Source organism: Polypterus senegalus, chromosome 12 (assembly GCF_016835505.1).
Source record: "Polypterus senegalus isolate Bchr_013 chromosome 12, ASM1683550v1, whole genome shotgun sequence".
NCBI classification, from domain to species: domain Eukaryota; kingdom Metazoa; phylum Chordata; class Cladistia; order Polypteriformes; family Polypteridae; genus Polypterus; species Polypterus senegalus.
This window is the reverse complement of record NC_053165.1, coordinates 24,171,914-24,194,469: the sequence shown is the minus strand read 5'-3', so window position 1 is coordinate 24,194,469 and position 22,556 is coordinate 24,171,914. Positions and strand designations below refer to the sequence as shown.

The following is a 22,556-nucleotide window of genomic DNA, read 5'->3' as shown; positions in this document are numbered from 1 at the left end:
GTATTGTAGCATCCCAGCCAGGCTAAGGCCTTTTTGGTTTTAAGTGACTGTTTGGTCCGACTGAGGGAGGGCGGAGTACAGCACGGCAGACTGATAGCAGGGTACTGATTGATATGGGGGGTGGGGGTATGGGGGGGATGAGGGATTAGAGAGGGTGCTAGAAAGTTGTGTTTGGGATTACGAAGTCAGCGATTGTTCAAGTAAAACTTTTGTGACACTATCATATCAGTCGCTACAGTATTCAAAGAAAAGACAGAAAAGATAGATTGCATTACTGCAAAACAAAAGATGATTAATCATCAGAACCAGGTGTAACTGAAAAAATAGCAGGACAAATCGAGGTCAGAAATAAAAGGCAAAGAGTAGACAACAAAGTCTTTTCTCATTCGCATCATTCAATGCACAAAACGTGGATTTACACAATAGACCATATGCTATGAGAATCTGTGGTCCCGAACAGTTAAAGCAACGACAAGTTGAATTTCAAAGAATACACAATTCGGTCAGGTGTATATTTATGATCACGGCGAAGTGATACAAATTTTAACAGGCAAAAAGAAAGGTAATGTATATATTCCACGAATAACATTACACACCAAAGGAGATCGTGATATGCCATTCGTATTAAAAAGTTTACAGTTTACCGTGAGAATAGCTTTTGCTATGACAATCAATAAATCACAGGGACAAACATTAGAAAAAGTCGGATTATTTATTAGAGAAACAGAAACAATATTCACTCACGGGCAGTTATACGCTATGCTTGTCACAATGTGTCTCCAAAAAATATTGTTTTTAATGAAGCTTTTAAATAAAAGTGCAAATAATGAAATTGAAACAATTCCAAAGAAAAAAAAATTAAAATTGTATATCCGATTAACCAAACACAGGGGTTGGCGAGCGAAGTGAGCAGGGGGCAAAGCCCCCTAGTGTTTCTTAATAAAAGAATTATTCTGTTTCTCAATGAACTTACTTGAAATAATGTCTAAAAGCAGCCTCCTTCTCCAGTATCATTTACCTTCTAATATCTAAGCTAACATAGCTTAAAACTGAGGTATCTCTACAATAATTTGAGAGTGAACACTTATTTGAATGTAAAGGGTATGTAGCTTGACTGTGAGTTTTTGAGGTGTGGATAACTCGAGTATGAATTCTTTAGGTGTACATAGCTTGAACAAAGCCTTAACAGATTACGTCATTGTTGTGTGATTGCTTAATAATAATTACATGCTATGACATATACATTGTCTGTGCATCCATTTTAACAATGCAATATGCTTTGTCAGATTGCAAATGTACACAAATTTTGTGTCTTACTCCAGACTATTGTCTTACAGAGCTAAATAAAAAAAAATCCAAAGTTTTATTCATCTATGAACATCACAATTAACACAGAGTTTACCAACTCTCAAATCACCCCAAAAGTAGTTTAACTTAGATAGAAAGAATAATAAATCAGAATTATTTTTTAAAGTACTTTCTTAACAAAGACTTTCTTGTTTAAAACTAAGTGAATACAAATAAAAGTGGACGGTAAAGGAGACAGAATAATGACATAGAGGGAGTGAGTAGAAAAACAAACAAGGTGAGTAGTTGTGTGTTTATGGCACAGAAAGTCAGAGCCTTCCACTCTAAAGCAGACATCAGGTGAACTTCTGAAGTTATCTGTTCTATCAAAGGGAAGTTCCCCAAATCCCACCTAATGTATGTTACCAAAGTTAAAATTATAGTAGGCCTCTGTGACTTTTCATTACCTTTAAATGGCATAGTTACTCACTTTATGGCACAGAAAGTCAGAGCCTTCCACTCTAAAGCAGACATCAGGTGAACTTCTGAAGTTATCTGTTCTATCAAAGGGAAGTTCCCCAAATCCCACCTAATGAAAGAAAGATTACGTCTGAAAAAATAACGAATTTACTGGATATTGTGTTATTCACAAAGCATTACAGATCAGACAAATAGTATAATGTTATCAATGCAACAGAAACAAATAAGTAGTGTTGGCTGAAAAAAAACCATTTATGGAACAAACTAAATGTGTTTACCCAGCTTTGCCTGAGAAATTTCCTAAGACACTGGTGATACACCTGTCCTTGTACTTCAAAATTTGGAATGAAATTGCCTTTAATTATTCCTTTTGCACCAAATAATGTCATTTGAAATGTATAATTAGATTTTCTTATAGCACACAGAAAATGTTCAGAGACTGGGTATACATCAAATACTAAACTTTTAATATACTGGTAAAAACACCCCCAAAAAGTTATAATTCCGGGTGGTTCATCATATCATTTCAATGCACAGCAATATGGACATTTAGCATTCATTGACCTTATAAAAATTTCTTTATTAGATTCACAACCAATGAATGAATTATAATTAAAACCATCCTTGCAATTTTTGAGTAAAGGCAAATATCTCTTTTGATTTGCACGTTGAACAGTCATTTTTGTGTATACGGTATGTAGACCGCACGTCTCTTAGCTTTAGGATTTTTTGGGCATATTAAGTAACAGCATTTCTGTTCATTGTGCATTTTTAGTCACATACTTTAACAGATTTTACCTGATATTGTCTGTATGTCTAGTATGATGCAAACTGCAAATATCATTTTTGTTGATGAGCGAGTCAGTGAATTAGCCAGTAAACTTTGCATTATATATAAAAACACACTTGTAAGTATGAACAAATATGATTTTTACAAAATTGCTCTTCATTTTAAGATCTCTCTTAGGAGGACTAGCAACAGAATTGAGACCAATAAGTTTAAATAATTAGTGCAAAGTATGCAACTGTAATCTGTATATACAGCACATCCAGTCAATCAATATAAAAAAAGCAAACAATGTTGAAGTGATGAATTCTTTATTCATTTTATACAGTGTATTAATCTAAAAAAAAACCCTATCCAAATTACACAGTATATTCACAAAAAAAATGATCAAAAAGTTTTTAAAATAAACTTCACATAAAGTATCCCACCCTGAGTTCAGCTGGTAATGCACAATCAGCTAATATTGCAAGGTCCTCCTGCAACTGACAGTTACTTTGTGGTTCAAGAGTCAAAACTTTAACACATGTTCCAGGCTTGGAAGACACTGAAACAATATAAAATAAATTAAATTATGCCACAAATTTATATAAGCAAAGAAAATAAAAACAGTTTATTGATACATTTTGTGATAATACATAATTACATACGACAAATCCTAACTGTATAAATATTAAAAAACAGTGCATTTTTCTAATATTACTAAGCAAATCAAATTGTTTCAGTTAAACATATTCAAGCAGCAGTCTTCAATATTAAAACACTGTTAATTTAATTAACTTTCCATTACCTTCTATGTCAGACTTTACTGTGGAATTTCCCATCACTTCAAGAATTCCAAATGTCTGCCATACTAAAGTTAAGTACTCCGAGAAGCTCTAATAATATGATTTTTTTCTTACCAAATTCATACACCTTTTTGCACTTGCTCTCCAGCTGCTCGATGAGATCCTCTATTTTGCACTGCTTGGCTAATCTTTTGCAATCCTCAACATAACTTACATCAGTATCAAGACGACCTTATTAAAGAGAAACAAAATATTTAAATTCTACACTATTTTCTCAAATACCCCACTAGAACAGGTAATGCTACGTACCAGTGTAAAGAAATTGCAGGATTGACCCAAAGGCTGCTTTGTTAACCTAAAAGATAAGTTATTATGTAAGGTGGATGATAAATCAAGAAATTTAAATGTACAGTATTAACATATTTTATCTTTTTCTCTACAGTGTGAATTAAAGTTCTCGGTGCAGTATGGTCCAAATCTTCCTTCAAAAAGAACTAAAAAAAACAAACAAAAAAAAAAACCTGAAAATAATGCTTTGATTTATTCTTCATATTTTTAATACAACTGAAGGCTTGAGGTTTCCCGATCTTGGTATCCAGAAGACATTTCACCAAATTTAAAATTTTATATAGTTAATTTACTGATTATGATGTTTTGCAATTTTGCTCACTGAAACTAATAATTTGTAAATATGGAATGTTTTGGGATGTTTCAGACTAGAAATGGGTCTTCAATAAATACATATATAAAACACCACCACACCTCAGAGTATTCTCATCAGCTTTCCAATTTCCATATCAGCCTTAACTCTGTTTACATGACAAAGGAGCCAAAGTCTGTTGCAAGAGATGGAGGGTAGGAATGTACACTGAAAAGGGTACACAAAGAATCCAACACACACACATTTCAACTAGTCAGTAAAAGAATTATAAACAAACAATTAACCTTATGTATGTTCAAGTAAATCTCCAAATTCAGAGCATTTTTAGTTACATACATTACTGGCAAGCATCTGTTTTGTTTTTTTTTTTTTGGAAATAAACGTAAACTCCAATATGTAAACTTTTCAGACCTCAAACACAGTGGCGTTTCAGAAACATCCTACCAGCGGGTGTTTCAGTGCAATGATGCTCTTCCCTTTCCATTTTGTTTCAAACATTTCATTGAAGTATTCAGAGCGGGCACGAAGAATACAGCGGTGAGCATGGAAGGTTTCGCCATGGACAAAGAACACAATGTCGCTGTAGTAACCTTGTTCAAGCAATCTAAAATAAAGTAAGGAGAAATGTAAACCACATATCAAGATTGCTTAACTACTGACTATAATTTCAAATTTTACTAGGTTTTTTAATGTGGAGAACTTTAAAGATGTACACTGATAAGGTTTTAAGATCACTGGCTATATATTTTTGCATTTAAAAAATTATGCAATGATCTGGAAAAAATACTTTGACGAATTTACAGAAAATTCAGCATTTACAATGGCATAAGATGCACTGTACTATTTAAAATTATAGAAATATCCCATATTACCTTGTAAGGAACTATTCAAAACAAATGTTTATATGTGGCAGCACTTTAGCAACACCATCTTCAAGGAATATATTTTAAAGTAAGTCCTGAAAATATTAATAGATACAAAAAAAAACCCCCACCACCTCTGCTCTTCATTCAGTCCTGTTTGGTGACTCAAGTCACACTTGACTACTCAGCGGTGTATCACGCAACATTTTTCCTTCAGCAAGTTTACAATACATGGGGTGGATCCCCAAACCTTTGAGTCTTCTTTCATTACAGCTGGCATAGTCGGCAGGATCCAGCTTCAAGATGTCAGAGGAGCAGGACCGGAGTTCACTGCATACTAACATGGCAATCGAGCTTCAACGTCTCCAACTTTGGGTGGAAAAGTCGGGAGCACGGCAAGAGGCACGACCATCCACCAAGATCAAAGCTGGGCTCTCTCCCAGGTACTGGTCCCTTTAACAGATGACGATGATGTCAATGCCTATTTTGTTGTTTTCGAAAACACTGCCTTTAGGTACAGGTGGCGGCAAGAAGAATGGGGCAACATCCCTGCCTCTCTACTTAAGGCTGAAGCCCAGTGAGCCTACCATAACCTTTCAGTGGAAGACGCCCGCCAACTATGACCACGTCAAGGAAGGGATCCTAAAGAGCTTCGCAGGTGCTCGACATCAGGGTCATTAGCAGCCACTGGGCTAAGGCCCGATATAAACTATGCTTGCAAATTTGTCAAGCAAATTGCCTGTGATGCCCTGGTGAAAGCACTGCTGCAATACCTCACCTAGCTGGTCCACAGACAACCTTTTAAGAACACGGAGGCCTTGATTGAAGTCATCGAGCGGCACAGTGTGGCATCCCAAACCGAGAGGTCCAAGCAGCCTGCTCGCCAAACCTGATAAGGGAGGAATGCCCCTTCCAAAGCCAGTCGCTAAAATATGGGTCCCGAAAATCTGTCTAAGAAGAACAACACAAACTCCCACCACTGCTTTAAGTGCAGGGAACTGGGATACACAATGCCTGCCTGTTCCGGAGTGAACCCATGGACTATGACTGGACCCAGGGAGAGAGGTATAATGCACTGGTGAAACCCCTATCCCTTTCCCCTATGGGAGTAGTGTTGGTGAACAGGCACAAGGTTACAGTACTAATGGATTCCGGGAGCAACATCTCCATTGTTGCTCACCAGTTTGTGTTGCAGCAGCAGATACACAAAAAGACCAGTATAACCTGTTTTCACGGAGACATGCGGGACTACAGCAAGTCGGTATGCGTAGTCACTCACAAAATGCGGATACAAGCACTTCCTATAGCTGCTTTCTGTCCATTTTCCAAACCTGCTTATCCACAGCTGGGAGTCTTTGGTAAATCAGCTGTAGAAAACTAAAATCTGAAGACTTTACTGTCTGAATTTGTTTTCCCAATGGTGATCAATATTAAACATGTAAGTGTATTTCTTTATTTGGTTTTACAAAAGGTAAATGCTTGCTACACTGCAACTGCCCTGGTTTGTTTTCTAAAACTATTTAATTTTCAAGAAAGGTAGTGCCCCCTGCTGGATCTAGTTTAATCAATGGTGGCCAGGGGTGTCACAGCGGTTGCAGCTGCTTTCTTTATTTAGCTAATATAGTGTGTAAAAGGACATTCACAAAGACATTTTTTGTTTGTTCTGCTTGTTCCCTATGTTGCCAGGATGGAGGGAAAAGCTGGGAGAGAACAGTGCAAATAAAGAACAATGTGTGAAATTTCATCTATACGCCTGTTGTGTGGAAGGAGTGTACAGAGGCTTAAAGAACATAAAATAGAACGGTTTTCATTAGATCCATTACATTGATCGCTGAAGTATTTACTCATATTTTAAAGCTTCGAATGGAATAATCTCTCTAAACAACCAAATGATCAATATGACAGCAAAAAGGGAGGGGGCAAACTGTCCAGTGTTTTATGCCATCGTATTATACTTGAAAGTTATGTAATCAATGTGAAGTAACCGTCTTTAATATAATGAGCTTAAATAAGAACATGACTCTGGTTCATTCACAATAAAGGTTTATGAATATGAGGAGTAACAGTTCAATTTAGAAACAACCAAGGGGGACTTGCTGATGTCTATTAGGACAGCCCATACTTCTTTATGAGGAAGGCAGATAGGGTCAGGGTTGTTACAACGCTTCATGGTATTATTATAGTATTTAGAAAATACAAAGTAGACAACACATAATACATTTTAATAAGAAGAAGCATTTATTTTCATGCTTTGTAATAATATGAAGGGGCGGCACGGTGGCGCAGTGGTAGCGCTGCTGCCTCGCAGTTAGGAGACCCGGGTTCGCTTCCCGGGTCCTCCCTGCGTGGAGTTTGCATGTTCTCCCGTGTCGCGGGTTTCCTCCGGCGCCCGGTTTCCTCCCACAGTCCAAAGACATGCAGGTTAGGTGGATTGGAGATTCTAAATTGGCCCTAGTGTGTGCTTGGTGTGTGGGTGTGTTTGTGTGTGTCCTGCGGTGGGTTGGCACCCTGCCCAGAATTGGTTCCTGCCTTGTGCCCTGTGTTGGCTGGGATTGGCTCCAGCAGACCCCCGTGACCCTGTATTCGGATTCAGCGGGTTAGAAAATGGATGGATGAATAATATGAAAAAATATCCCTTTTTAAAAGGGGACGTTTTAACCAACTGGAAAAGTTATTAAAAAATATAGGACCTTTTTAGAGTAATTACTGGTTTGATACCATCCTAAAGCAAGAAATGTATGCAGAAGATCTCAAATAAAAAGTAGGGTCCAGTGAATAAATCCAAAAGTGTCTGGTTGTTCTTTTATCCCTAGTGGCATTACACACAAGAAACTCACTATTAAAAAGTTGCATTCATTCTTTCTTTCAAACTTTGTTGTACTGCTTTCATGCTCGTCACTATGAAAAGAAAGACCATAACAATCCATACTGCATTGCAAAAGCTATTGCTTGATTTTTTTTTTAATACGTTATTTTGTTTTCCCCAAAAAGAAAGGTGTATTGAACTGGTAGAGATGGCATTACTAACAGGTGGAAGAGATTATACAGTGGTGTGAAAAACTATTTGCCCCCTTCCTGATTTCTTATTCTTTTACATGTTTGTCACACAAAATGTTTCTGATCATCAAACACATTTAACCATTAGTCAAATATAACACAAGTAAACACAAAATGCAGTTTTTAAATGATGGTTTTTATTATTTAGGGAGAAAAATCCAAACCCACATGGCCCTGTGTGAAAAAGTAATTGCCCCCTTGTTAAAAAATAACCTAACTGTGGTGTATCACACCTGAGTTCAATTTCTGTAGCCACCCCCAGGCCTGATTACTGCCACACCTGTTTAAATCAAGAAATCACTTAAATAGGAGCTGCCTGACACAGAGAAGTAGACCAAAAGCACCTTAAAAGCTAGACATCATGCCAAGATCCAAAGAAATTCAGGAACAAATGAGAACAGAAGTAATTGAGATCTATCAGTCTGGTAAAGGTTATAAAGAAATTTCTAAAGCTTTGGGACTCCAGCGAACCACAGTGAGAGCCATTATCCACAAATGGCAAAAACATGGAACAGTGGTGAACCTTCCCAGGAGTGGCGGCCACCAAAATTACCCCAAGAGCGCAGAGACGACTCATCCGAGAGGTCACAAAAGACCCCAGGACAACGTCTAAAGAACTGCAGGCCTCATTTGCCTCAATCAAGGTCAGTGTTCACGACTCCACCATAAGAAAGAGACTGGGCAAAAACGGCCTGCATGGCAGATTTCCAAGACGCAAACCACTGTTAAGCAAAAAGAACATTAGGGCTCGTCTCAATTTTGCTAAGAAACATCTCAATGATTGCCAAGACTTTTGGGAAAATACCTTGTGGACTGATGAGACAAAAGTTGAACTTTTTGGAAGGCAAATGTCCCGTTACATCTGGCGTAAAAGGAACACAGCATTTCAGAAAAAGAACATCATACCAACAGTAAAATATGGTGGTGGTAGTGTGATGGTCTGGGGTTGTTTTGCTGCTTCAGGACCTGGAAGGCTTGCTGTGATAGATGGAACCATGAATTCTACTGTCTACCAAAAATCCTGAAGGAGAATGTCCGGCTATCTGTTCGTCAACTCAAGCTGAAGCGATCTTGGGTGCTGCAACAGGACAATGACCCAAAACACACCAGCAAATCCACCTCTGAATGGCTGAAGAAAAACAAAATGAAGACTTTGGAGTGGCCTAGTCAAAGTCCTGACCTGAATCCAATTGAGATGCTATGGCATGACCTTAAAAAGGCGGTTCATGCTAGAAAACCCTCAAATAAAGCTGAATTACAACAATTCTGCAAAGATGAGTGGGCCAAAATTCCTCCAGAGCTGTAAAGACTCACTGCAAGTTATCGCAAACGCTTGATTGCAGTTATTGCTGCTAAGGGTGGCCCAACCAGTTATTAGGTTCAGGGGGAAATTACTTTTTCCACACAGGGCCATGTAGGTTTGGATTTTTTTTTCTCCCTAAATAATAAAAACCATCATTTAAAAACTGCATTTTATGTTTACTTGTGTTATATTTGACTAATGGTTAAATGTGTTTGATGATCAGAAACATTTTGTGTGACAAACATGCAAAAGAATAAGAAATCAGGAAGGGGGCAAATAGTTTTTCACACCACTGTATAACAAAGATACCATGTGGATATACTGCACTCTACAAAAAAAATAATACAGGCTAAACAGACTTCCAAATGCTTGTTGAAAATGGAAGGAAAGAAAATGAATAACCAGATGAACAGAAGGAATTAGCTCATAATGGAAAACCACATGAAGAGCCTAGGACAAAAGTATCTAGCAAATGATGCATCATAGCAGAGTGCCAGTGAATGTGACAATTTGAATACATGCCACCGTATTACAGTGTTAAGATTGTAATACACTTACCTTTGAAGAAAATCATCATAGTAATCCCTCTGCATGCTCTTGGCAGTGATTTGTTTGTATTCCTTCAGTAATCTGCGGATCGTATCACTTAGGGCACCATATAAACAACGCTCCCCGTCAAACGTATTTGCCTCACATTTGGATCCTGCAATAAAAACACAAGATTTATTTCTTATCGATTATTAAAGGATAGTCAACACAACTGCCTGGAGTCTTCATATCTATATTTTTTGCTACTGGACTACAAACCACAACATTGGTAGTTTAAATACCTTTCTCAGACCCACTGAATGGCTCTGAGCAAGACATTTGGCCTTGATTTTAATTAGGTCATTGTATTGGAAAAAACTGACTAAATCACATTTGCCAAAATATATAAATTGTGACATAGGGCATAAGGCTCCTTACTCATTATTTTTATGATCTTCCTTAAGCACCCCACCATATTACATGACTTTGCCTGTGATTTTCAGTCATAGATTTAATTTACAGACTTAATTTGGGAAATATGTATTTCCCAATAGATTATGATTAGTTTAGTTCATCATTTATGTCACTTGGAATAACACAATGTAAAAAGTTGTTTATTACTAGTATACATATATATATATATAAAATAAATAAATGCAATACAGTAAAGAAAAGGCCATACTTAACCAAGTTTATTACCATTTGCCAGCAGATACTGCACCAGTTCCTCGTGACCACACAGGCACGCATAATACCTTTGAAAGAACAAATTAATTCAGATTATAGGTATAAAAATAAACAACCCAAAAAAGGTAATGGCATGTATACTAGGCAATACAAACCATTTCAGGAACACCTATTGAAAAAATGCATTTAGTCATTAAAGAATGTTTGACAAATTTGAAATTTCACATGAATTTGGAAAAATGAATAAACAATTTTGAATGTGCAGAGTGCTTGAAAAAGCTTTTGCCCCTTCCTCATTGCCCTTGTTTTCATCTGTTACAAAATAATGGCTCAAGATATTTATAATTCTTTGCATTTATATAGTGCTTTTTCTCACTACTCAAAGCACTCAGCAATTGCAGGTTAAGAGCCTTGCTCAAGGGCCCAACAGAGCAGAGTCCCTTTTGGCATTTATGGGACTCGAACCGGCAACCTTCCGATTGCCAGTGCAGATCCCTAGCCTCAGAGCCACCACTCCGCCCTATAAATTTAGGCAAAATGTAATATTAGACAAAAGTAACCAGAATAAACATTATCACCAATTCTAAATTATATATTTAATATTTAAGTAATATTATTATCCAACGCCAGTACTGTCTTCGCAAAAAAGTAATCACTGCAACAAGCCCCCCAAATTCCCCCTCCCACATTTGCCCTCACTGGGAATTTTACTTTTCACAAATGGTAATTGCCTTGTTGGATAATGAAGATAAGGATAAAAAAAACACTGTGTTGTATGAACACTCAGGTTCCCTTTTTATTAATGAATTTTGTGTAAAAGTCAATAATATTAAAAAAATATATATTAGCGGGTATTAGAAAGTGACCACACGCCTTTTCACACAATACTGTAAATGATAACTGAGAGAAAAACTAACTGGAAATATGTATTAACCATGGATGGAGTAAGAAAATGTCAACAAACATGATCAAGAAAAGATGGAGATGAGTAAAACTGGAGTAGAGGAAGAAAATACTTAAACTGGATCTCTCAAGAATCATTAACTATTAAGATAAGGATACCTTAAAACACTGAAGATGTAGATGAGGTTGTGACTACTGCCTGATTGACAAGGGTTTTTTTTTTTTTTTTAAAACAAATAACAATATCGATATGTGGGTGACAATGTTGGCTGATTACCAATACACAATTACACCAATACTGTTGATGTTTTTATGTATTAATCTTCCTAGGAAAATATGAATGAATATAAAGACTAAGTGATATGATGTTTTCACACAAACAGGTTTTAATTTAATATTTGAACAGGGTAATTAACTGTCATTAAAAACACCCATTGTAAAAACCCCGAACACTGTAGTTTCTGAACACTGAACTTAACCTTCATCGGTACATTTGCTTAAGCCACTTTCTCTCTTGCATTCTCTTTCTTAGTCTTCCTCATTCTAAAAAGGAGGACATACCATTTGATTACATATAAGACATGTCTCTTCTTCTTCTTCTTCTTCTTCTTTTGGCTGCTCCCGTTAGGGGTCGCCACAGCAGATCATCTTTTTCCATATCTTCCCATCCTGTGCATCTAGCTCCGTTACACCCACCACCTTCATGTCCTCTCTCACCACATAAGACATGTCAATGTCTGAATATTTCCAGTCAACCAATTCTAGATTATATTGGAGGAAGCAGAGTACAGTATTTGAAAGACTGACAGATTATTTTAGGCGCTGAAAATGTATAAATTGCTGAATTTATCACAAAGAAGTTGTAAAATTTTGAAAAAAAAATTGCCTGACTGATTAACAGTTTAAATATTTTTAAAAACAGAAAGCAATCTGTAATCCAGAATTCATTAATCCACCGCCCTAAATTTGGTATCTAATTAATCAACTTAATGGTAATGGTGCAAGTGGAGTGGTGTTGAAGCCTATCTTGACAGCACACAATCTTGAATAAGGTGTCAGTGTTTCTCAGAACACCCATACATAAAGCTACAATCACATCACAATAGTTTAATTTCAAAAATTAACCTAACATACTTGCAGGAAGAAAGCCAGAAAAACACTGAGAAAAGCACACATAGACAAACCACCAGTGACCCAAGCTGGGATCTGAACCCAATTTTCAGCAGGAGTTTGTCCAACTACTGCACCAACATCATCACTTTAATTTCTTTATGTTGTAGAAAAAGCTTAAAGCCTAATAACATTAAATTCCGGCACAGTTGATTTTGACATGCACGAGACTGTAAACAATGTTTTTATGTAAATCCCACCCCTAACACATTGTGAAGCACCTCAAGTGAGTCACATAACCTGGGGCCTCATGTATAAACGGTGCGTATGCACAAAAATGTTGTGTACACCTGTTTCCACGCTCACATCATGATGTATAAAAAATAAACTTGCCGTAAAGCCACACACATTTTCATGCCAGCTCAATCCCTGGCGTACGCAAGTTCTCTGCTCGGTTTAGCAAACTGGCAGCACCCAGCGTCAAAGCAGTGCTTTTGTTCCAGTGTGGTTTCCCTTTCTTTTTTAGATCCACATCCCTGACGCAGCTTTATCATATACACTGAACTTAACCACATATTGTTTATTTGTTTAAGGCATCTGATTGTAATTAACCTGCAACAATATAATGGTCCACAGAATGGCCAAACTATTACAAGTACCATAGCTGCTTTAGCGTTATTATTCTCACTGCACCACTCGGAGTATTTATCCCACTGTATCCGAGTGTGGAATCAGAGCTCTACAGCAGCTGAATGGAAAGAGAATTACAGTGGAACCTCTGTTCACAAATGTCTCAGAACATGTACAAATCGGGTTATGACCAAAAAGTTTGGCAAACTTTTGCATCTGTTCTCGACCACACACTCGGTATACGAACAAGCCAGCTTCCCTTTCGGTTTGTGCGCACTGATGATTTCCGCACGTGTTCAGTCTCTCCCTGTACTGTACATTGCTCTCTGTGCTTAATGCAGAGGGACTCTCCTTCAAAACTGTAACCTCCTCTCAACCCAGCTTCCTCCTGTGGTATAGCGGGTCCACAGCTCCCATCAAAAAGGTCAGTTTTAATAAATAACTAAATAAAGAAAAGACCGTGCGATAGAGCGAGCGAGCCTACGCGTGCAGCTGAGCAGGAAGCCTGGGTGTTTGTTTCAGTGTTATTCAATGTTTTTACATTAGTTTACTATTGCACTATGCATTCTATGGTATACTTAACTACTTTTGTGCTTAAAAATCTTTAAAGAAAATATATTTACATACAGTTCGTATGGTCTGGAACAGATTAATTGTATTTATACATACAATCCTATGGGGGAAAATTACTTTGGGTCACAACCAAATCAGGTTACGACCAGAGTTTTGGAATGAATTATGGTCATGAACCGAGGTTCCACTGCATTGGTATACAGCATCAAGCACATGCTGCCTCAGCGACAGTTTATTTAAACTGCTCTCACACGACAAACGCTTCAGAGCCCTTCCTGTATGGACCTCACGGTTCAAATACAGTTTCATTCCAAGAACTATAAACGCACTCCTTGTAGAACTATTTGTACTTATAAGTACAATTACCTCACTGTAAATTGTGATACAGTTATAATAAAGTATGTATTTACATATGATATTAAGATGAAATTCAGCAAAATGTTTATTACATTATACAGATAAAATGTTAACATCATTTAAATAATCTATACTGTTAATAATTAAACATGCAAGGATACGGTGTCCCACGCTGGCACCCGTTCAGGGATTGTTCCTGCCTCGCGTTGTATTCTTGCTGGAACTGGCGCGACACTGGCAGGATAGATGGATAGAATAATTAAACATGTACTACGAAGAGATTTCAATGTTCCTTAAAAGTTTTCAAGAATCGATGTTCTAAGCTTACCGATGACTTGAAATCTATTGCAAAGCTGATTGTGTGGCGATTGGAAGAAAAAGAAGGACAGGAATTCGGGGTTAGTAAGTTTGAAAGAGACAGTACTACTAAAATACATTTTTTCATCGAAGGTCGTGCACGGTGCAGCAAGCACTTCCTATGTTTAATAACATGCTTTAATCCCTATAATTATGAAAATGACATCAAGTACACAGCTCAAAACTGAATCTATTCAGAGAGCTGTAATATCACGAATGTAACCGATTCTGTGTCCTGTCGGAGGAAGAGAAAGCTCATTTAAGAAGCACGTAGTGATTCACACACATAAGAGCACATAGAACAAAACATACAATACAAAGCATTTAATGTGCTACTTTAGTTACGATCGTATTTGAGTAACTAGTAAAATTAAACAATTTTAAGATGAAGTTTATGATGTTCTGCTTTAATGAAAAAATAAACTGTGAAAATGTGAGCCTTTTTTCCCCACTGTGTGCCTATTTTTTTTTTCTCTGTGCCCTAATATGCTTCCATACGACTCTCAGACGGTGGGCTATGACGTGCCTTTGCATGGCGACTTTGACAACTTCTTTTCTATCTCGGGCACTGAGCAACTTTCTGAACTTGAACTTTCGAGTTTCTCCAACACTCTGTAGTGGGGCCACATAAGTATTGTTGTTTATAGTGTATACACCCAGTCGTGTCTCGTCACGGCACCCCGTTTAAACTAATATGCGTTTGTTTAAATGTTGTCCCCGTAATGAGAAACGTAAGGATGCTGCGTGGAGGCAGCGATATCTGGAAACGTCAGAACTGGAGTGTTGCCAGTTACATCCGGCTCGTTATTATTTAAACGGTAAAGAGGGACAGAAAGAAAGAGATGACAGAAACGAAGATTTCACCTAACAACAACCGATCATCGTTTTTTTGCCTTTATTTACATCGCAGTTTGCTTCACATTCAGCCGAAATCACCACAACACATTTATCACCAGAAACCCTGGGGATGGACATTATTTTCCACCATCGCCGAGGAAGCACCGTGAGATTGTTCTGTTTTTAATCGGGAGAATCAAACACAATCATTTTGAACAGCCATCAGTATTTTGGACAGTTATTTACCCAGACTCATTTCAAGTTCATTAACATTTCAGTAATCATCCATTGGCATTATTTGTATTGTGTGTTTGTTATACGTGTGTAGGGGCAAGGGAGGTTTTTTTTATTGTATATGTGGTGTTTTCACTTTGCTGGTATGGTGGAGGAATATATATAGATATATTTTACGTCGGGGATTTGTATTATTGTATTTGTCATTGTGTTTTATTTAATATATTAATGCACTTAATTTACATATTTTTCGATTTTGTTTGCTTGTGTTTAACCATCGATTTTTATATTATTTGTCAGAGGTACGGCTTGGTATAAGTAGGTTCTCCTCAGCAATTTATCCAGGCCACAGGTCCTGGTAGTGTGGCTGCCGGCTGGGTAAGGGGTCGGCCGTTACAACTTTATGTCACTCGATCAATTTCTCTTGTTGTTTATACCACTGTTTAAACCAACAAATAGTACATTTTCCTTGCCTCCACTTGGTATTCGCTGAAATTCTCATATTTTCCCCCATTCTTTTGCCATTGTCTTTTCACAGGAAACTGAACTTAAGGGCTATTTATGTTGATTTGCATATTCAAAGAGGCGTAATTCTGGGAGGAGTTGGGGAGTGGCGGCAGGCGCATGCATGTGCGTTACTTTTCACTTTGACCAGTATTTATGAAGCTGAAGAACGTAGAAATTGGCATACACATAGATTTATGCATCTGGATTTTTTTGAGTGTACGCACATTTCTGTTTTTGTCCATCCGTCATGTTTTAGTGTGAATTCTGCACACAGTGTTATTGCATGAGGCCCCTGATCAGTAGACCCAAGATATGCCATAACAAATATTTTATATCCTCTGGAGGAGTGAAGATCTCTTTTGATAAAAGTAACAACTCAGAAAAAGGAATAATGTGTAAAACACAATGAACTCAATGACAAACCTGAACATAAACATAATGATGAATATGCAGGGACTGAAATTCACAAAAATAAAGAGCACTGTAAACCAATTTTATCATATCTGAAAATGAGAACACTTACAGTGGTGTACTGTCCCATTTATCTCTTACGTTCAGCTCAACATCCCTCTGTTCAACAAGATACCTAAAAGGAAATAAATGTGAAAAATCTGACACGTTTGACATATTATAGCAATACTGCAAATTTTCACACATTAGTATTCAAATGTTTGGAATCACTCAGAAATTTATGGTTTGATTGAAGCTGATACTTTATAAAATTGTACCATTAAACTGATTTAAAAGTATATATAAGATATTACTAATTTTGTAAATGGCTATGACTGTTTGAAATGACTTTATGGTTTATTTTTCACATATGACTGGAATGCCCCATTTTCAGTAGTCATTATTCATCGCTACTTCTTGGTCTCCCTCTCCTCCTTTCTCTTGGCAACTTCATCTCTAATGCTCTCTTTAGCACACTGTTCTCTTTTTATCTCTGTGTCCAGCCAACTGAAGTCTTCTGTTGCAATCCTTTCATCTTTAAGTTCCCCAGATGTACCTATTTTGCAGTATTTTCATCTCTGAAACTTCCATTCTTTCAGTCTACCTTCCAGTTGTTGCCCAAGTTACTGCACTATACACCACTGCCAGTCTCACTATAGTTTTGTGCATTTTTCCTTTAATCTTGGTCATTACCTTTCTGTGACACTTGTTCATTCAAAGCTTCTACAATTCAATAAATAAATGTGGATTTGTCTGTTGGCTGTTTGAAGGCTGTTGGAAAAAGTTAAGTTTTGAGAATCCATCCAATCCCAGCCAACACAGGGCACAAGGCAGGAACCAATCCCGGGCAGGGTGCCAACCCACCGCAGGACACACACAAACACACCCACACACCAAGCACACACTAGGGCCAATTTAGAATTGCCAATCCACCTAGCCTGCATGTCTTTGGACTGTGGGAGGAAACCGGAGCACCCAGAGGAAACCCACGCAGACACGGAAGAACATGCAAACTCCACGCAGAGTTTTGAGAATCATCAAATTAAATTCAAATTAAGTAATGTTTGTTATAGCAATAATGTATTTGGTGTTTATTTGCTCTTATAACTGCCCATTGGATCTGATCTTGCACTTCTAGATTTTTTTTCATGTGGAGACTGTAGACTCTACTGTAGACTAAAACAATGGTTTTCAAGAGCTGGTCTCAGTTTAATTTATTCTTATACATATTCTTTTCTTTTATTAATTACATATGCAAGTATCCAACTTAAAAAATCTTAATATGTTTTTTTTTGTATGGCTATATTTATGCATGTGCTCTGCCTGTATTTTTTGTTATTGATGCACTGATCATTCATGCCTCCAGAGTCATGAATGCACATATTGGCTTGGGCACATATATGTGGACTTTACAAACTCTACCTGTTTCAGTGGAGTTTTCTATTAATATTGCAAGTTCCTCCTGCATTCCTATGGTGGACAGCTTAGGTTAACTAGCAATTTTAAATTGGCCCTTTGAAGAACTTGCACCCATGTGTGTGCATACTTTTGGGCTCCATTATGTTATTGACACCCTAAGTATACATTTAATTTTCATTTATTTCTTTTTAGGACAGCAAAGTAGTGCAGTAATTATCACTGCTGCCTCCCATGCGCAGGTCCGTTTATTTGGAGTATGAATGTTCTTCCCACATCAATATATTTTGTTTTATTTGACTGGGCATTCTGGAATTATAAGGATGTGCATTTTAAATTAAATGGAACCTCTAAACTGGTCTGCTGTGAGAAAGTGTGGTACATGAGCCCCGTGATACACTTGCACACTTCCAGTGCTGGTTCCTGTCTTGCACCCATAGCAAGCGGATTTGAAAATGGATGGATTAATGGTTAATGGTTTTGTGTTCCAATTACTCTAAGCATCATGGCCATCACATTCATCATCATCAGATGTGATTGTCTATCAGATGGCTTACTATCACCGTTCTCTATCATACTCAGTTTTCCATTAGCCTCACCCCTGATTTCATCTAGTCAGGTGCTCCTTGGCCTTACTTTGTTTTTTTTCGTGTTCAAGATGCACAATACATAAACAAACATATCAGGAAATCTGCTGATTGTATTATTTGTTGTGTGAGTATGTATCCTTTTTTGTTCTTAATTTCGCCTTATACAATTTCTTGTATAATGAATTTGTTAGTTTTTTGCATACCCCTTGGGGTCAGAGCGCGGGGTCAGCCATTTACAGTGCCCCTGGAGCAATTGCAGGTGAAGGGCCTTGCTCAAGAGCCCAACAGAATAGGATCTCTTCTTGGCAATAACAGGGATTCAAACCGGCAACCTTCTGGATAACCAGCATAGATCCTTAGCCTTAGAACCACAACTCCACTGTTGTATTCATCTAAAATTCCCTTTCGGATTAAAAAATGTACCTAATCGAATCTAATTACATATGAACACTTTTGTTAGAGAGACAGCAATAACTGAGAGGCATGGCTCACACTTCATGTTCATATGCACCACGCAGCATGCACATGAGCACCGATTATGGGATGTTAGCGGAGAAGAAAGATACATGTGTGTTTGTAATTGCCTTGTAGTTATTTCCTTAATTAGTTAAAATAATTGCAACAGCTGAGAGTTTCTAATATACCAAATCAGTCACAAAGTGGGCGTTGATGAGCAGAGGTGAGCTCATTGGTGTTTGACTTGCACCGCAGGTTTGTTATACGGTTAAGATGTAAAGTTGTTTAAAGTGTACTGTACTGGGAATGTGCCTTAGTGTTATTTACATGCAGCACTATTCTTTCAATAACAATTTCAGTTATTATACCAACGTACTTTACTGTAAGTTTGTTGAAATGGTTTATTGATAAACTTTATTGATTTGGATTTCATACTGTTGATAAACCAGTATCTAATTTGAGTAATGCTGACATCTAGTGGACTTCTGTGTAATTTACTAATAAGTTCTATGTACTGCATATGTTTTTTTTGTTTTTTAAATTGTAGACCACGCATACACCTATTCAAATACAAATAACATCCGAAAATAAAACAGTCACAATTTCCTCCTGAGCTGCTGTGTGGAATTTTCTGCATCATTTACCCGTGTCCAGACCGACACTCCAGAGTGAACACTGAATGTCCTGAACTCATCACAGATACAGTCCTTCTTTGCTACAGTTTTTATATGCCTCCTGACACCCCAGTACAAGAAAACCCCCATGTATTATATGCCGTTAGACTAATCTTGATGTTTAATTAATGCAAGGCATCACACTTTTGAGGTTCTGCTCTATTTTCAGTCTTCTAGAACCAAAAAACCCTCATTTTTTGGTCATTTTTAAAAAAAAAATGGCTAATTTCAAAGATAAACATGTGGGGTATCACTTTAAACTTTTTCATGGTCAGCGATTACAAATATGATGTTATTTTTGATCCTTTACTAGGGATCTACCCCTCTTACAAACCTCCAAGTATAGGCTGAATTAGAACATTTAGACTGAGGCACACATTTTAGTATTTTAAATATTTGATGCAGCAACTCTTGTTTATTATACTGTACATTTATACTTCATGATATTTTTTATGAACACTCTGAATTATAGCAGCTTACTCTAATTTAGACTTTTTTTTTTTTTTTATATAAACTGTCCATGGTTGCCTCTAAGATCTTCAAACCATACAATAAAGCATACAATCAAAATGTGTTTTTCCTGCTTAACATTAGAACAATCTAGATGAGAACAAAGCTCGCCAGTCCTATCCACTTATTTCTTCCAAGAAAAAATCAAGTTTTGAAAGTCCCTAAAGTCTTACTGTTTACCACACTACTTGTCAGCTTATTCCAAGTGTCTATCATCCTTTGTGTAAAGAAAAACTTCATAACATTTGTGTAAAATTTACCCTTAACAAGTTTCCAACTGTGTCCCCGTGTTCTTGATGAACTTGTTTTAAATAACAGTCTCGATCCACTGTACTAATTCCCTTCATAATTTTAAACACTTCAATCATGTCACCTCTTAATCTTCTTTTGCTTAAACTGCATGCATAGGCTCAGCTCTTTTAATTTTTCCTCATAATACAACCCCTGTAGCCCTGGAATCAGCTTAGTCGCCCTTCTCTGTACCTTTTCTAGTGCTGCTATGTCCAAAACTGCACACAGTACTCCAGATGAGGCCTCACCAGTGTGTTACACAGCTTAAGCAGAACCTCCTTGGCCTTGCACTCCTGACATCAGGGCGCTATATAGCTTGACATTCTGTTAGCCTTCTTAATGGCTTCTGAACACTGTCGGGAAGTCAATAGCTTAGAGTCCACTATGACTCCTAAATCCTTCTCATAAGGTGTACTCTCGACTTTCTGACCACCCATTGTGTATTCAAACCTAACATTTTTACTTCCTATGTATAATACTTTACATTTACTGGCATTAACTTTCATCTGCCACAAATCTGCCCAAGCCTTTATGCTATCCAAGTCCTTCTGTAATGATATAACGGATTCCAAATTATCTGCTAATCCACCTATCTTGGTATCATCTGCAAACTTAACCAGCTTTTTTCTTATATTCCTATCTAAATCATTTATATATATTAAAAATAGCAGTGGCCCTAACACTGATCCCTGTGGAACACCACTCTTAACATCGGCCAGTTCTGATGAGGTTCCTCGCACCATCACCCTCTGCTTCCTGTGTCTGAGCCAATTCTGCACCCATCTAAAAACATCACCCTGAACTCCCACTTCTTTTAGTTTGATGCCCAACCTCTCATGTGGCACCTTATCAAATGCTTTCTGAAAGTCAAGAATAATATCATATGCTCCACTTTGACCGTATCCCTTTTGTTGCCTCCTCATAGAATTACAGCATGTTAGTAAACACAACTTCCCTCTTCTGAACCCATGCTGACTGTACCGAATAACTCATGTCCTTGCCAGGTGTTGCTCAATCTTATCCTTAATAATTCCTTCCATTAATTTTCCTGTGATGCATGTTAAGCTTACTGGCCCCTAGTTGCTTGGATCTGCCCTGTCACCCGTTTTAAATAGTGAGATGATATTTGCCATTTTCCAGTCCTTCTGAATCTCTCCAGTGAGCAGCGACTTCCTAAAAATGTGTGTCAATGGTTTATTTATATATATAAATTTATATATTATATTTATATATATATATATATATACTTGGTTGAATTTACACGTATTAAATCATCACATGATGCAGTGTCAAATTAAATATATCATATAAAGACAAAATAATCCAGCTAAGGCATTTATTAAACTGACACAATAAGCTACTACTCTTACGACGCGTGATGTTTGTCTTAATTAAATTTAGTATTTCTCATCTAAGCATAAAGATTTCCCGCAGTCCGTGTCAAAACCTATTCTTTATCTGAAGTTTTCACAATTCTGATCAACATGTTCCTTCGACGTTTCACTGTGGTTAGAATGGTGGACAAGATCCACTCATCAGTAATTCTGTGACTGACTGATTAAACGGGCTTTATGTGGATCAATCTAAAGGAGAAATACCTAAATAAAGTAGAGCGCCATACCACCCTGAAGAGACACGTACTGCGGCTTCCACCTATTCGCCCCCCATTCTCTCCCCTGCCAAACACCCACCCCATGTACACGCCGTTTTCGTACTTGTCATAAGCTTGCAAACTTTGTGGCCTCACCTTTTAACACAGAACAAAAATGTCATAAACACAAAACAATGAAAGCAGGAAAAGATGGGTTGGAGACGCAGGAGTTCCAACATTTAAACATGTTACTTCTGAATCAGTTCACAGATAAAACAAAAGACCAACTTAACTGCACTCTCACCTCACTCGAGAAACGTCGCCTTTCCTGCAACTTGTAAACAAATCGTTCGTGTCCATCTCGGCGGAGGCCGCAGTCCTCTGACAGGCATTGAAACGGGCAGACTTGCGCTGGCCAGGGCTCGGGTCAGGGCCTCGGTGTGGACGAAGTTTACGCTACGTTCTCCCTTACCGTCCGTAACCACTGACCAGTGGCTTGTTGTGCCCACTGCCTGAACTCTTACGTTAACGTAAACAAACGCTTCGTTAATAAACACCAACGAGTGCCAATCCAGACACTGAGACACGACTCCACCTTCCGCAGGACAGACAGAGTCAGCACAGCAGAGACA

At 37.6% G+C, this 22,556-nt stretch overlaps 1 protein-coding gene across 4 annotated transcripts in view; it reads right to left on the bottom strand.

The window, feature by feature from the left end:
• abtb1 (ankyrin repeat and BTB (POZ) domain containing 1) overlaps window positions 1-22,556 on the bottom strand; it is a 40,410-nt gene extending 17,854 nt beyond the window's left edge. For 2 of the 4 annotated variants that reach the window (XM_039773235.1, XM_039773236.1), the window contains exons 1-9: window positions 22,229-22,556; window positions 16,470-16,532; window positions 10,451-10,506; window positions 9,782-9,926; window positions 4,445-4,604; window positions 3,649-3,694; window positions 3,454-3,570; window positions 2,983-3,098; window positions 1,778-1,876 (exon numbers count right to left, since the gene is read on the bottom strand). In XM_039773235.1, coding sequence (XP_039629169.1) covers window positions 1,778-1,876; window positions 2,983-3,098; window positions 3,454-3,570; window positions 3,649-3,694; window positions 4,445-4,604; window positions 9,782-9,926; window positions 10,451-10,506; window positions 16,470-16,532; window positions 22,229-22,284 — 858 coding nt within the window. In that variant the 5' untranslated portion in view covers window positions 22,285-22,556. Of the gene's footprint in view, window positions 1-1,777; window positions 1,877-2,982; window positions 3,099-3,453; window positions 3,571-3,648; window positions 3,695-4,444; window positions 4,605-9,781; window positions 9,927-10,450; window positions 10,507-11,902; window positions 12,103-16,469; window positions 16,533-22,228 lie in introns of those variants that run through there. The other 2 variants (XM_039773234.1, XM_039773237.1) reach the window with 2 other exon arrangements.